At 35.5% G+C, this 12696-nt stretch overlaps 1 protein-coding gene across 1 annotated transcript; it reads right to left on the bottom strand.

Annotated features, from left to right (window-relative positions):
- Window positions 1-316: 316 nt before the first annotated feature.
- On the bottom strand, window positions 317-12288 carry LOC130219419 (serine beta-lactamase-like protein LACTB, mitochondrial). Its single transcript, XM_056451829.1, is given in 7 exon segments — window positions 317-965; window positions 3518-3683; window positions 5918-6224; window positions 7957-8147; window positions 9436-9502; window positions 11939-12253; window positions 12256-12288. Coding segments are annotated over 7 exon segments (1605 nt in total). The 3' UTR covers window positions 317-439.
- Between the last annotated feature and the right edge of the window lie 408 nt (window positions 12289-12696).

Genomic DNA, 12696 nt, shown 5'->3' with positions numbered 1-12696 from the left:
GACGCGTTAAAATGTCCAGTTCACTTTCTTTAGGCAAAACCAGCCGATTTTCAGTCAATTTCAAGGTAAAACATGTTTCGAAACAAATACATTTTATAAAATACATTTATTTAATCGTTTTCTTAAACTTAAAAGGCACATAACTTTTCTTCTGTTTACGTTTTTGAAGTTTCTTCAATTCAGCTACAGTCTGATAAGTGTTTTCCTTCAAACTAACGTGATTTATATGTCTATGTTTAAAAAGTGGGACCAACAGTTAAGGGGTTAAACAGTGATAAAACAAAAATAAATAAATAAAAATCACATAAAACAGCCATGTTTCCATTATACGTTTATTTATTCAACATAATAAACAGTTCACATATTTAAAATATCTCCAAAAACAAACACTTGGCACGAACATTCAGTCAAAACAATGTAAACGAATCGTAGAACGAAGTCAAGCAGATGTGCTATCCTCATCGCCGGTTTTATCGAATTCGTACGCAATCTTCAAGGCGGTGTTATTGAGTCCCACCGACTGCATGTTTGTAATGATGCTGACCACCACACCGCGAGGAGGACGATCCATCAAAACGTCCCGTTCACCTTCTTTAGGCAAAACCAGCAGGACGCTACTCGCCCCAACGGCGCCCCCTGTGTGTGAGACGTAATGTCTGCGCTTTCTGCACTCACCATATTTCTGCTGCTTCTCCACCACCAGCCAGCCCTGTGCGTACTGACCGTCTCTGTCCCATGATGCCTCTGTTCTGTCCACCGGCGCCCACATGACTCTGGCGGTGTGCGGTTTGACAAATCCGGGAAGCCGGCCGTTCACTTCGGTCATCTGGTAGCTGTAGAGAAGAGCGTTTCCGAATTGCAAGAGGTCGCCCGCTGTCGACAGAAAACCTCCACCGGCCCATTTGTAGGAGTTGTCCACATAGGGGCAGTTCACAACACGGCCCTTTTTGTTGAGGTGGTAGAATCTGCAGGAAGAACGGGAAATATGTTTAGCTTTATCTGCATGTCACAAATAATACAGTGGAAAATGAGTCATATGAGTACATTCTTTTTAGGAATAGCCAATAATACATTGCATGGGTTAAAATGATTGATTTTTCCTTTATGCTAAAAATCATTCGAATGTTAAAGGTGCTGTATGTCGGTTTTTGACTCTTCTAAAGCATAAAAACACCATAATATGTTTGCAGATATTTCAGAAACATGCTCAGTGAACATTCTTGTTTATCTGAAAAACAATGCTGAAGTCAGATACTCTGCTTTGAAACTGAGAGTTACGTGCTGGAACGTCTGTCTTTATTTCGGTTCTTTTAACCCGCCCAATGCCAGTTTAGCCAATTATATTTCAGCACCCCGGGTTGCCTTCATGGAAAACAGCACATTTCATTCATTCATTCATTCATTCATTCATTCAGAAAGGCTCTTTAAGCATGCATCCGTGACTGAAATACGACCTCCAGTGGACAGTAGCAGACTCCGAAATGAGACGCTGATTCAGAGTTCGACATGAGGTGTTTATTAATTAGCAAATAATGTAAATATTACGAACGTAAACATTAGGTGAGCAGGTTATATTGTAACCCTGTGTCCTAACAACATGCTACTTGGCGGGCGAGATTTGCAGCGATAAGCAATTTGGCTGTTTGCACTAGATTAAACACGACAGAAATGTAAATACAGCCATTCAGAAGCACAGAATAGTTCACTCACTGCACTCCAACGAAATGTTCAGGTTTATAATCTAATTAATACATATTAACCCTCTTTAACATTACTAAATGTAGATGCTGAATCACTGATGTGTGTTGGTTTACACTCAGTCACAGTTCTAAAGTTCAATTTCAAATGGTTTATTTTATTTTCAAGATCTGAGGTGAACTATCTGCTGCTGCTTTCTGTAGTATGGGAATAAATGTCACGTAAAATGGCATTCAAACTCACATTATTAGCATTTAACACTGAATAAAGCACATGAGGTGTACTGAAGGGGATCATAGTTTATCCTGTTGTTCACCTGTGAGAAATAGAAGCTGTTTCTATAATATAAATTGCAGATGTTGATTAGGACAAAACCATATTTCTTTAATCACATGGCATTGCTTTTAGTTAGAAAATTATTCAAATCAGCCTTTAGACTTGATAGTTTGGCACACTCACGTCAGTCTGGCAACCTGCATAAGAATGTGTTTTAATCCAGGAGTGCAATGCCTAGTTCAACCACTGGGTGTGAAACGTACACACTGCACCTTTAAGTAATAAATAATAATGTAAGTAATAATGTAAGGTAATAATATAATAACTAATAATGTTCCATGAACATAGCGGTAAGTTTCCTATCATATTTACGTTTTTTTTTTTCAGATTTATTACATTTTAGATTAAGCTAAATCTTTTAATTATCAGCAATGTTTCCTAAAAAACAAATTAGATATAAGGGAGACTTTCTGGTAAAAAATTTCTTTATTATTTTAGAGCTTTTGCTGCTCTCTGCAGGTCATTCTTGAAAGCTACACCCCAAAAAAAATAAAGAATCTATTTGTTCAAAATCGTATCTGTGTGTAATGGGCATGTATGCAACACTAAAGCATTCCATCTAAACCCATTCAGATTAAGTGCAATATTTAAGAGTATATATATATATATATATATATATATATATATATATATATATATATATATATATATATATATATATATATATATATAAAATGCTAATATAATATACTATTTTATATATATATATATATATATATATATATATATATATATATATATATATATATATATATATATATATATATATATATAAATAAAATACTAATATAATATACTAATATATATATATATATATATATATATATATATATATATATATATATATATATATATATATATATATATATATATATAGTAATAACAAAAATTTCCCATGTTTTCAGGCATGTTTATAATTATTTGTAGACATGTTTTTCAAACGTTTTATCTTTAGAAGAGTTACAAAGAATACATATTTTGTGGAAAAACTTTGATTTCCAATCACAACAAATGAAAACTTCAAATGTTATTTGTTTAAACATTTCTAAATTGCTTTATATTTATATGAAATGTGAAAGAAATGTTATCAGAGCTGCATAGAACAAAACAAACTAAAAACACTTTACACTTTACACAAATCCTGTAAATCCAGAGAAAACTTGAATTTTCAAGAGGTTTCTTTTTTTCTTACTATATCATTTATATTCATTTATTTTCTATTTTGTCACAATAGTCTTAGTTTTAGATACTAATAAACACTGCTCTACAAAACTTAACTGGTAATGATTTGGCAAACATAATTGATCATATAACTTAATGAACTGAATTCATATTATATTTATTATTACACTTTATATTTATATTCCATTCATGTATAAAATATTCATAAAAAATGTTTTTCATAAACAACAACAAAAAAACAATTATTCATTTGTCTGTTGATTTGTGTTCATCATGATTGTACTTGAGCATTGTCTTTTACCTGGCACGGTTGTAAATGATGGGGTCGTTTTCATCTGGAACGGTGTTCATCATGCCCAGCTCCCGAAACATGGCCATCATGTGGTCGAGGAAGCTCTGATTGGCTGCTCGCTCCACCACAGCACTCAGCAGACTGAAGGCATGGGTGGAGTACAGGAAAGTTGAACCTACAGCAGTCCAATTAAGAAGAATTAAGCTCTATAAGTAATAATGATCTATCTATCTATCTATCTATCTATCTATCTATCTGTCCATCTATCCGTCCATCTATCCGTCCATCTATCCGTCCATCCATCCATCCACCCGTCTGTCGGTCTATCATTTTAGTTTTATTAAATTAATTTTCACATTTACCTACAGATATATGATACACAGAGTTTTTTTTTACATTGGGTATATGAAATTATGAAACTTGAAAAACCAGAAAGAGCAGAATAAAATAAAGTTAATAAAATTAATGACTCTAAAACATTGAAAATATGGTAATAAACTACTATAATCATAAAATAACTTATGCAATCAAAGCCAAATCTTATAATACAGAATTTTTTGCTTCATAATCTGCATCTAACTTTTACTTAATTGACAAAAAATTATAAAGAAAAGATTTCCAATGTTTACATTTAACATTTTCAATAGATTTTATACATATTTATTTATTTATTTATTTATTGATGCTCCTTAAATGTTGGGAATCAGAACAAAATAAAAGTGAAATGGTACTAGAATATCTAATTTAAACCATTTTAAAATAGTCCACAGTAGGCAAGTGGACTGCTTTCAGGTTTGAGTATAAAAGAAGCATCTTCCCAGCAGGCATAGGACATCAACATGACGTCAGATTGGCATTGTACCCCAACATCATGGGATGTTGCATTTTGTTTTAAGAAATGAAAATCAAGTTGACATCAGAACCCAACATCAGGCTGATGTCAATATCCAACGTCCAACCTAAAATCAAAAGAATATCAATGTCAAATGATGTAACAGCTTGACATTGTGTAGACGTGACCACTATGACGTTGATCAGGCGTTTTATTTTAGTTGCCATACCTGACAAATAAATGTCAGTATTTGATGTCAATATGACGTTGGATTTTGGTCACTTTCCAACACAAACTAAAACCAACCAAATATCAACTTAACTTGACAACGTTATTGGACATTGTCTTTAGACACTAGCTAGAAATGTTATTTTGGTCACCTGACATCACAACCTACTGTAAATCTAACCTAATATCAAAGTCTAATGATGTTAAAGCTCAATGTTGTGCGAGCGTTACAACTATGACGTCTATTAGACATTAGATTTTGGTCACTTTCCAACACAACCTAAAATCAACCAAATATCAAATTCATTTGATGTCGTTATTGGACCACTATGACGTCTATCAGATGTCACATTTTGGTTGCCATACCTGACAAATAAACGTCAGAATTTGACGTTAATAAGACGTTGGTTTAAAATGTTGGCTCGACGTTGGATTTTGGTCACTTTCCAACACAGCATAAAATCAACCAAATATCAACGTCTAATGATGTAACAGCTTGACATTGTGTAGACGTGACCACTATGACCTTTATCGGGCGTTTTATTTTAGTTGCCATACCTGACGAATAAATGTCAGTATTTGACGTTAATATGACGTTGGATTTTGGTCACTTTCCAACACAAACTAAAACCAACCAAATATCAACTTAATTTGACAACGTTATTAGACATTGTCTTTAGACACTAGCTAGAAATTAAATTTTGGTCACCTGACATCACAACCTAAAGCTAACCTAATATCAAAGTCTAATGATGTTAAAGCTCAACGTTGTGTGAGCGTTACAACTATGACGTCTATTAGACATTGCATTTTGGTCACTTTCCAACACAACGTAAAATCAACCAAATATCAAAGTCATTTGACGTCGTTATTGGACCACTATGACGTCTATCAGATGTCACATTTTGGTTGCCATACCTGACAATAAATGGCAGAATTTGACGTTAATAAGACGTTGGTTTAAAATGTTGGCTCGACGTTGGATTTTGGTCACTGAAACACAGTCTAAAATCAGCCTAAAACTCAACCAAATATCAACGTTACTTGATGTGGTTATTGGATGTCAAAAATAACATTGTGCTTAGATGCTGGCTAGACATTGAAATTTGGTCACCTGAAGTCACGACCAAAATCTAATGTAAAATTAATGTCTTATGACATTGTGTGCCTGCTGAGTTAGTCCAAAATTGAAAATAATGTAGTTAATTCACCAACTACCATGTATATAATAGATTGTCAAGTCAAACAGAATTAACAAACCATATATTCTTGATTTTATTGCATTTTACAATGAACACTTTTCAGAAATGGGGTTCTACAACAATATATGGGAAGACGAGAAAACTTACCGGGTTTAAAAATGAGAGGATCGTCTTTGAATAAGTCCAGAGCCTGGATTACACTCTCGAAGTTGTCCTTGAGGTAATACTCCTCCTGCTCAAACTCCTTTTTCCGTCGTCCTCCTTTAGCTTCTTTGCTTTTCAAGTTGTTGTCGTCTGCTTTCAGCTTCTCTTTGTTTTCCTTCTTCTCTTTCTTCTCCAGGGGCTTCAGAAGGCGCTTTGCTTTCTCTCTATTGTCTCTCACCTTTTGGCCATCTTTTTCATAGTGACGGATGCCGCTCAAATGGGACAGGAGCATCCGAGGCGTAATTGTGACCTGGTTTAAGGACAAAGGGAAGCGACTGATATACTCAATGTCAAGTTCTTCAGTATATAATCCAAGTTCAATATACACAAGTAGAGGTTTAAAAGTCCTGACTCCACTCTAAAGGAAGAAGCATTTAAATAAATACATAATCATTTATTCCTGTTTTCTAATTCTTGATTCTGACTAGCTTGAGGGTGTGAAATAAGTAATAGAAAAATCAACAGATTGCAGTGCTTTAAAGGATTTTTAAGGAGGCATAAAAACTGACGCGAATCATTCCATGGTGTGTTGAAATTCTTGATTTTGATTGGCTGGAAGGTGTGCAATAAAACAGTTTAATGCATATTCGTTTAAGTAGTTCAGTCAGTTTTGATCACAGTTGGAAATAAATGCGCTTCCCTCAAACATTAGTAGTAGCCATAGGATCTCAGTGAATGTTGCCGGAGTCTTTATTTCGCTGTGATCTCGGGGGCACTGATGTGCGCATCACTAGAGAGCCAAAGGGGATCAATCTGTCAATATGCTCAAAACTATTAGCAAAGAAGTGGCCAACAACCCATTGTGACACCAAACCTACAACAATGTTCCAAAATATTACACGTCATGAAGCTTTGCTAACAAAATGAAAGCCTGCCAGGTGAGAATGTACGAGCTCTATTTTAACGATCTAAGCACATGGTGTAAAGCACTCGGCACATGTCTGAAACCACTTTTACTATTTTAGGGACAAGAAAAAGTGCACTTTTATTTAGACAATAATAATCGTATACATTTTAATCCTTTCATTTTTTATATCTAAAGATGTTTGTGTGCTGCTGTGCATCCCTGTGTGTGTAATAAAAATGTACACGCACTGTGGGCCTGCCTATAGACGAATATCACTAACACACTCTGTTTTAAGGTACAATTCTCACTATTATCAAACCATTAACTATGACTTTAGTTCGATAATCTCCTAATTTGCTGCTTATTAATAGTTATTAAGGTAGAAGTTGGGTTTTGTATTGGGTAGGAATAAAGATGTAGAATAAGATTATGCAGAAAATGTATATTCATAAGTAATATAATGCTCATTTATGTTGTGCATTTATTGTGTATGGCTGTACACCCAAAACACTTTACAATTGTGTGAGGGGGTTTCTTTAAAATAAAAAAAATTCAATTACAAATAATCAGCTAGTATATTAATAACATGCAGGTAGTAAGTCCCTAGCTAACGAGAGTGAGAATTGATATTTAAACTAATGTGTTGCCATTAATTCTTAAAAACAAAATCAGTTGTGGATGTAAATTTGTAATTTTTTTGAAGGATTAATTGAATTGTATGGCGTCACGGTGGTGCAGTGGGTAGCATAATCGCCTTACAGCAAGAAGGTCACTAGTTCGAGCCTCGGCTGGGTCAGTTGGCATTTCTGTGTGGAGTTTGCATGTTCTCCCATTGTTGGCGTGGGTTTCCACCGGGTGCTCCGGTTTCCCCCACAGTCCAAAGACATTTGTGTGGGTGTTTCCCAGTATTGGGTTGCAGCTGGAGGGGCATCCGCTGTGTAGAACATGTGCCGGAATAGTTGGCGGTTGATTTAGCTGCGGCAACCCCTGATAAATAAGGGACTAGGCCGAATGAAAATGAATATTACGGATTACACACTATTGTGATCTGAAATATTACTATTGCGATATCGATTCTCAAGCGAAACATTTCACAGCCCTAATTACAAGCGTCTTCTGAAATGGACGCACTCACATTCTCTCCATCGAACTCTTTCTCTGGGAACTCCGGGACGTATTTCTGGACAGGAGCGTCCAGATCGATCTTGCCGTCCTGCCAGAGTCTGGCGACGGCCGCTGCGGTCAGAGGTTTACTGATGCTGGCAATCCTCATCACCGTGTCCGGACCACAAGGCACTCGGTTCTCCAGATCCGCATAACCCAGCCCTGAGAGAGGAAATGCATGGGTAATGTACACCGGTACACTCAGTGCCAGAGTCTCTAAACACATGCTGTACATGGATGATAAATTTTGGCTTTGCATACAGTTGAATTATTAGCTCATGCTAAATTTGAATTGATTTATATTTTGGCAACACATTTCTGACTAGGCATGGGCCGGTATAAGATTCTGACCGTATGATAACCTTGGATAAAAATATCACTGTTTCACGGTATTGTGATTACTGCTCTAAAATATATTCTTTTCAAATGTCTGGGTAAGAAATGTAAACTTTTCCTCCTTGAAAACAATATATTTTATTTTTTTAAAGATTTAAAATATTTTGGAGCAGATGTCAGACTAAATAATTCAAATGAATCATTGACTTCTGCTGTCTTCATTGCTTTCAAAAACACAGATTTCTTTACCATTTAAAACGGCATCTTTGTATATTTTTTCAGCTGGAGATACTGTTGTCCTAAAAAAAAAATATATATATATATATATATATAAATAAAAAATCTTACACATACCTTAGGAACGGTGTTACAGAAAATTTTGGCGGTTTTAAAACCTTAAAACCCTGTTAAAAACAGCGGTATACCGTGAAAACGGTTATCATACCATGCCTATTTCTAAAATAATAACTATAAACTCTAATTTCTAATATTTCTTTAATCTTTGCCATGATGACCGTACATAATATTGTACTAGATTTTTTTTTTAAGATACTAGTATTCAGCTTAAAGTGATGTTTAAAGGCTTAACTAGGTTAATTAGGAAATTCGTAGACAATCAAATAAAAATATTGCTTAAGGGGGCTAATAACATTGACCTTAAAATGGTCTAAAAAACAAAACAAAACAGTTTTCTCGCAAAAACAAAATGAAACAAATAAGACTTTCTCCAGAAGAAAAAATATTATTGGAATTACTGTGAAAATGCCCTTAAACCGTTAAATATCACTTAAGAAATACTTGGAAAAATAAATATTTCACAGGATGGCTAACGAGTCTGCCCTCAACTGTACATGCACTGTAAAACATGCTGCGTTCTACACAATTCCTTCATGTTTTCCCAACACAAATCAATTAAGCTAACTTAATATTTTTTACGAATTTAAATGGATTGAACATGAAACAATTGAGTTGTCACCAAAATACCTCAAGATTGAGTTCATTTAAAGTAGTTTGACTAAGCTGAAAAATATCCTTTTTTGTGTGTGTGTTTGTTTTAATTAAGCAGTAAGTCAGAAGTAGAGATGATCTCAGTGTGCACTGAATAACTTCATACCTTCACACCAAACTGTTTTGCCATCCACTGAAACTCCAACAACCATCCCTGGAGCTCCAACTTCATCCTGAAAAATGATATGACTTTTTTTAGGCCGTTCTGCACTACAAACGTTTTATTTTTAATAGATAAAAGAATCTCCCCACTCTCGGCACTATAAAGTTCAATCAACTTAAATTAGTACTTTTTTTTATTAATGTGAATTCATTTTAAGGGGCGGCGTGGTGGCGCAGTGGGTAGCGCTGTCACCTCACAGCAAGAAGGTCACTGGTTCGAGCCTCGGCTGTTGTCAGTTAGCATTTCTGTGTGGAGTTTGCATGTTCTCCCCGTGTTGGCTTGGATTTCCTCCGGGTGCTTCGGTTTCCCCCACAGTCCAAACACATGCGCTATAGGTGAATTAAATAAGCTAAATTGGCTGTGGTGTATGTGTGTGAATGAGAGTGTATGGGTGTTTCCCAGTGATATGTCGCAGCTGGAAGGGCATCGTTGCGTAAAACATAAGCTGGATAAGTTGGCGGTTCATTCCGCTGTGGCGACCCCAGATTAATCAAGGAACTAAGCCAAAAAAGAAAATGAATGAATGAATTCAAATGCATAATCAGGGCTGGATTAACCACTGGGCATTATGGGCACAGGGGCCCGTGTGAAATTGGTACCCCTGCGAGGGGGGAAAAAAATGCAGATTTTTGAGCGTCTATTTAGGCTAAGTGCAAATAGCGCACATTATTGGAATAAGCTAGTTAAGCAAATCACTCCCATCACCGTTTAATTGACAGAAACAACATAACTAAAGAGCGCAGTCAACAGCAGCGTGAATGCCGTAGCTTGTAAAGCGCATGGCAACATGTTTTAATGCGAACGATCATGAAACCGGTTCAAATCCAGCGTCAGATGAACACGTTCTTCTTTTTTTCCCCTACTACATATCAGATTTTGCTTACTCGAGCAAGACAAGTAGGAATCATTAATAGGTGTGTGTATTATAGAAGACTCAAAGAACTGGATTGGAGAGGTGTTATGTCTAAATCATATGCTTTATAAGTTTGTAGACGTTATACATTAAAAACGCCATTAAATACATATTTTAGTACTGCTTCTGTAACCTTCAACAAGCATATTAAAATCCATTAATTCTCACTAGTTATATTATCATTATTTTTTTAAAGTGTGCTTTAAATGCTTTCAAAATAAGTTAAATCTTTGTAGACTAGAAATATATGTGTTGTATATCATTTCATTCATTCATTTTATTTTCGGCTTAGTCCCTTTATTAATCTGGGGTCGCCACAGCGGAATGAACCGCCAACTTATCCAGCACGTTTTTACGCAGCAGATGCCCTTCCAGCTGCAACCCATCTTTGGGAAACATCCACACACATTCACACTCATACACTACGGACAATTTAGCCTACCCAGTTCACCTGTACCGCATGTCTTTGGACTGTGGGGGAGAACATGCAAACTCCACAAAGAAACGCCAACTGACCCAGCCGAGGCTCGAACCAGCGACCTTTTTGCTGTGAGACGGCAGCTCTACGTACTGCGCCACTGTGTCGCTGTGCTGTATATCATTTATTTAAAAAATGCGGGCAATACATTATAGATAAATTTTACTAAAAAAATATTACATTAATCTTATTTTTTAATTTAACTATAGGGATGCAGCCAGGTAGGGGGCCCACAAGACATTGTGCCCAGGGGCTTCTGAAGTCTTATTCCAGGCCTGTTATATAAATATTAAATGAATTATTTAATGAATAAAACATTATTTAATACTGTATTTAAAGTGAAACACATACTAAAATATATTTAATTCTAATTTCACAAAACGCATTCACATTCATTAATCTGTGTTATTAATAATGAATCATTTTAAAACCTAGTTTTTAAATGAATATTAAAGTAAAACTGAATGTAAGACATGCGACAAATCTCTGCTACAATAATTTCTGCTTAAAATGGATAAGCAAAAAAATTAAAGATGAAGCCCTGGCTCTATAGATCAGATGTTACTGATTATTATTTATACTAAATTTTATTTTAATATAATATAACGATAACATGCAGGGGCGTATCAGACATTTTAATAGTGTGTGTGTGTGTGTGTGGGGGGGGGGGGGGGGGGGGGGGGGGGGCTGTATGAGATCATACATTCATAAAATTATTAATCACCTGTTTCTAAATTGTCTGTCTCTAAAAGTGAGGGGGACGGATCCCCCCCGTCCCCCCCGGTTGCTATGCCCCTGATAACATGAATATTCTTTAAAAAGAATACGCCAGTTTAATTAAGATCAGTGTGTTTTAGATTGCAGGGAAAAGTTCATTGTTTTAAATTAAACAAGGACATATTTATATTGATTTATCATTAAGATAATAAATGTTGTTTCATAACTTACATGCAATTTCAGATGGTGAATAACATAGGGACCGTTCAAAGGAACGAATATAAAACCTAATTCACCTCAATGAAAAGGTAAGGTAAATGGTTCTCAGATACCTGTACCTTTATCCGCTGCAGCAGGTCTCTGCTCTTCTCTATGGCGGCGGTGTATTTGCACACAATCTGATGCCCGTCTGTCTTCTGTTCGGCACATTCACACTGTTCAGACCCAAATGTGCGATAATTCAAGCCCAGAGCCAAAACAAACCCCGTCCCGAGTCCGAACATCCACAAAAGCGAGTGTTTTGGGGCGTCTGAAGCTCTTCTGGGCGCTGAAGTAAAGCTCTTCATCAGCTGATCCCTCAACTTCACTCTCCGTGTCAACAAACACACAAAAGGCTGCGATTTATTGACGCTAGATTTACATTCAGGCGCAAATGGAGACGCCGCGATAAACACAGCAAACGAGACATGACTGTTTACGTCGTGATGTGATTGTGTAAGGGTAAAAAAACAGAGTAAAAGCATTTAAGAAATGCAATTGAGTTCCTGTCAGAACTCTACATACAAGCAGCGACTGACTGTCCAACAGCTGACCGGCTTACAGTATAAAAGTCCTTATTTATATCGTGTAATGTCAGAACTCAATGTCATGCTGTTCTTTTTACACACCATCAATAATAATAATAATATACTAATAATAATATAATAATAAATAATAATAATAATAATAATAATAATAATATAAATAATAATAATAATAATATTAAGCTGACTGTTTTACAGTTATAAAAAGTCCTTCGTTTTTATATTGTAATGTTAGAACTTCATGTAATGCAAAGTTTTTTGCACACCGTCAATAATGATAATAATAATAAAAA

Source organism: Danio aesculapii, chromosome 25 (assembly GCF_903798145.1).
Source record: "Danio aesculapii chromosome 25, fDanAes4.1, whole genome shotgun sequence".
NCBI lineage: Eukaryota > Metazoa > Chordata > Actinopteri > Cypriniformes > Danionidae > Danio > Danio aesculapii.
Note: the sequence above shows the minus strand (reverse complement) of the source record. Positions and strands in the feature narration are given on the sequence as shown.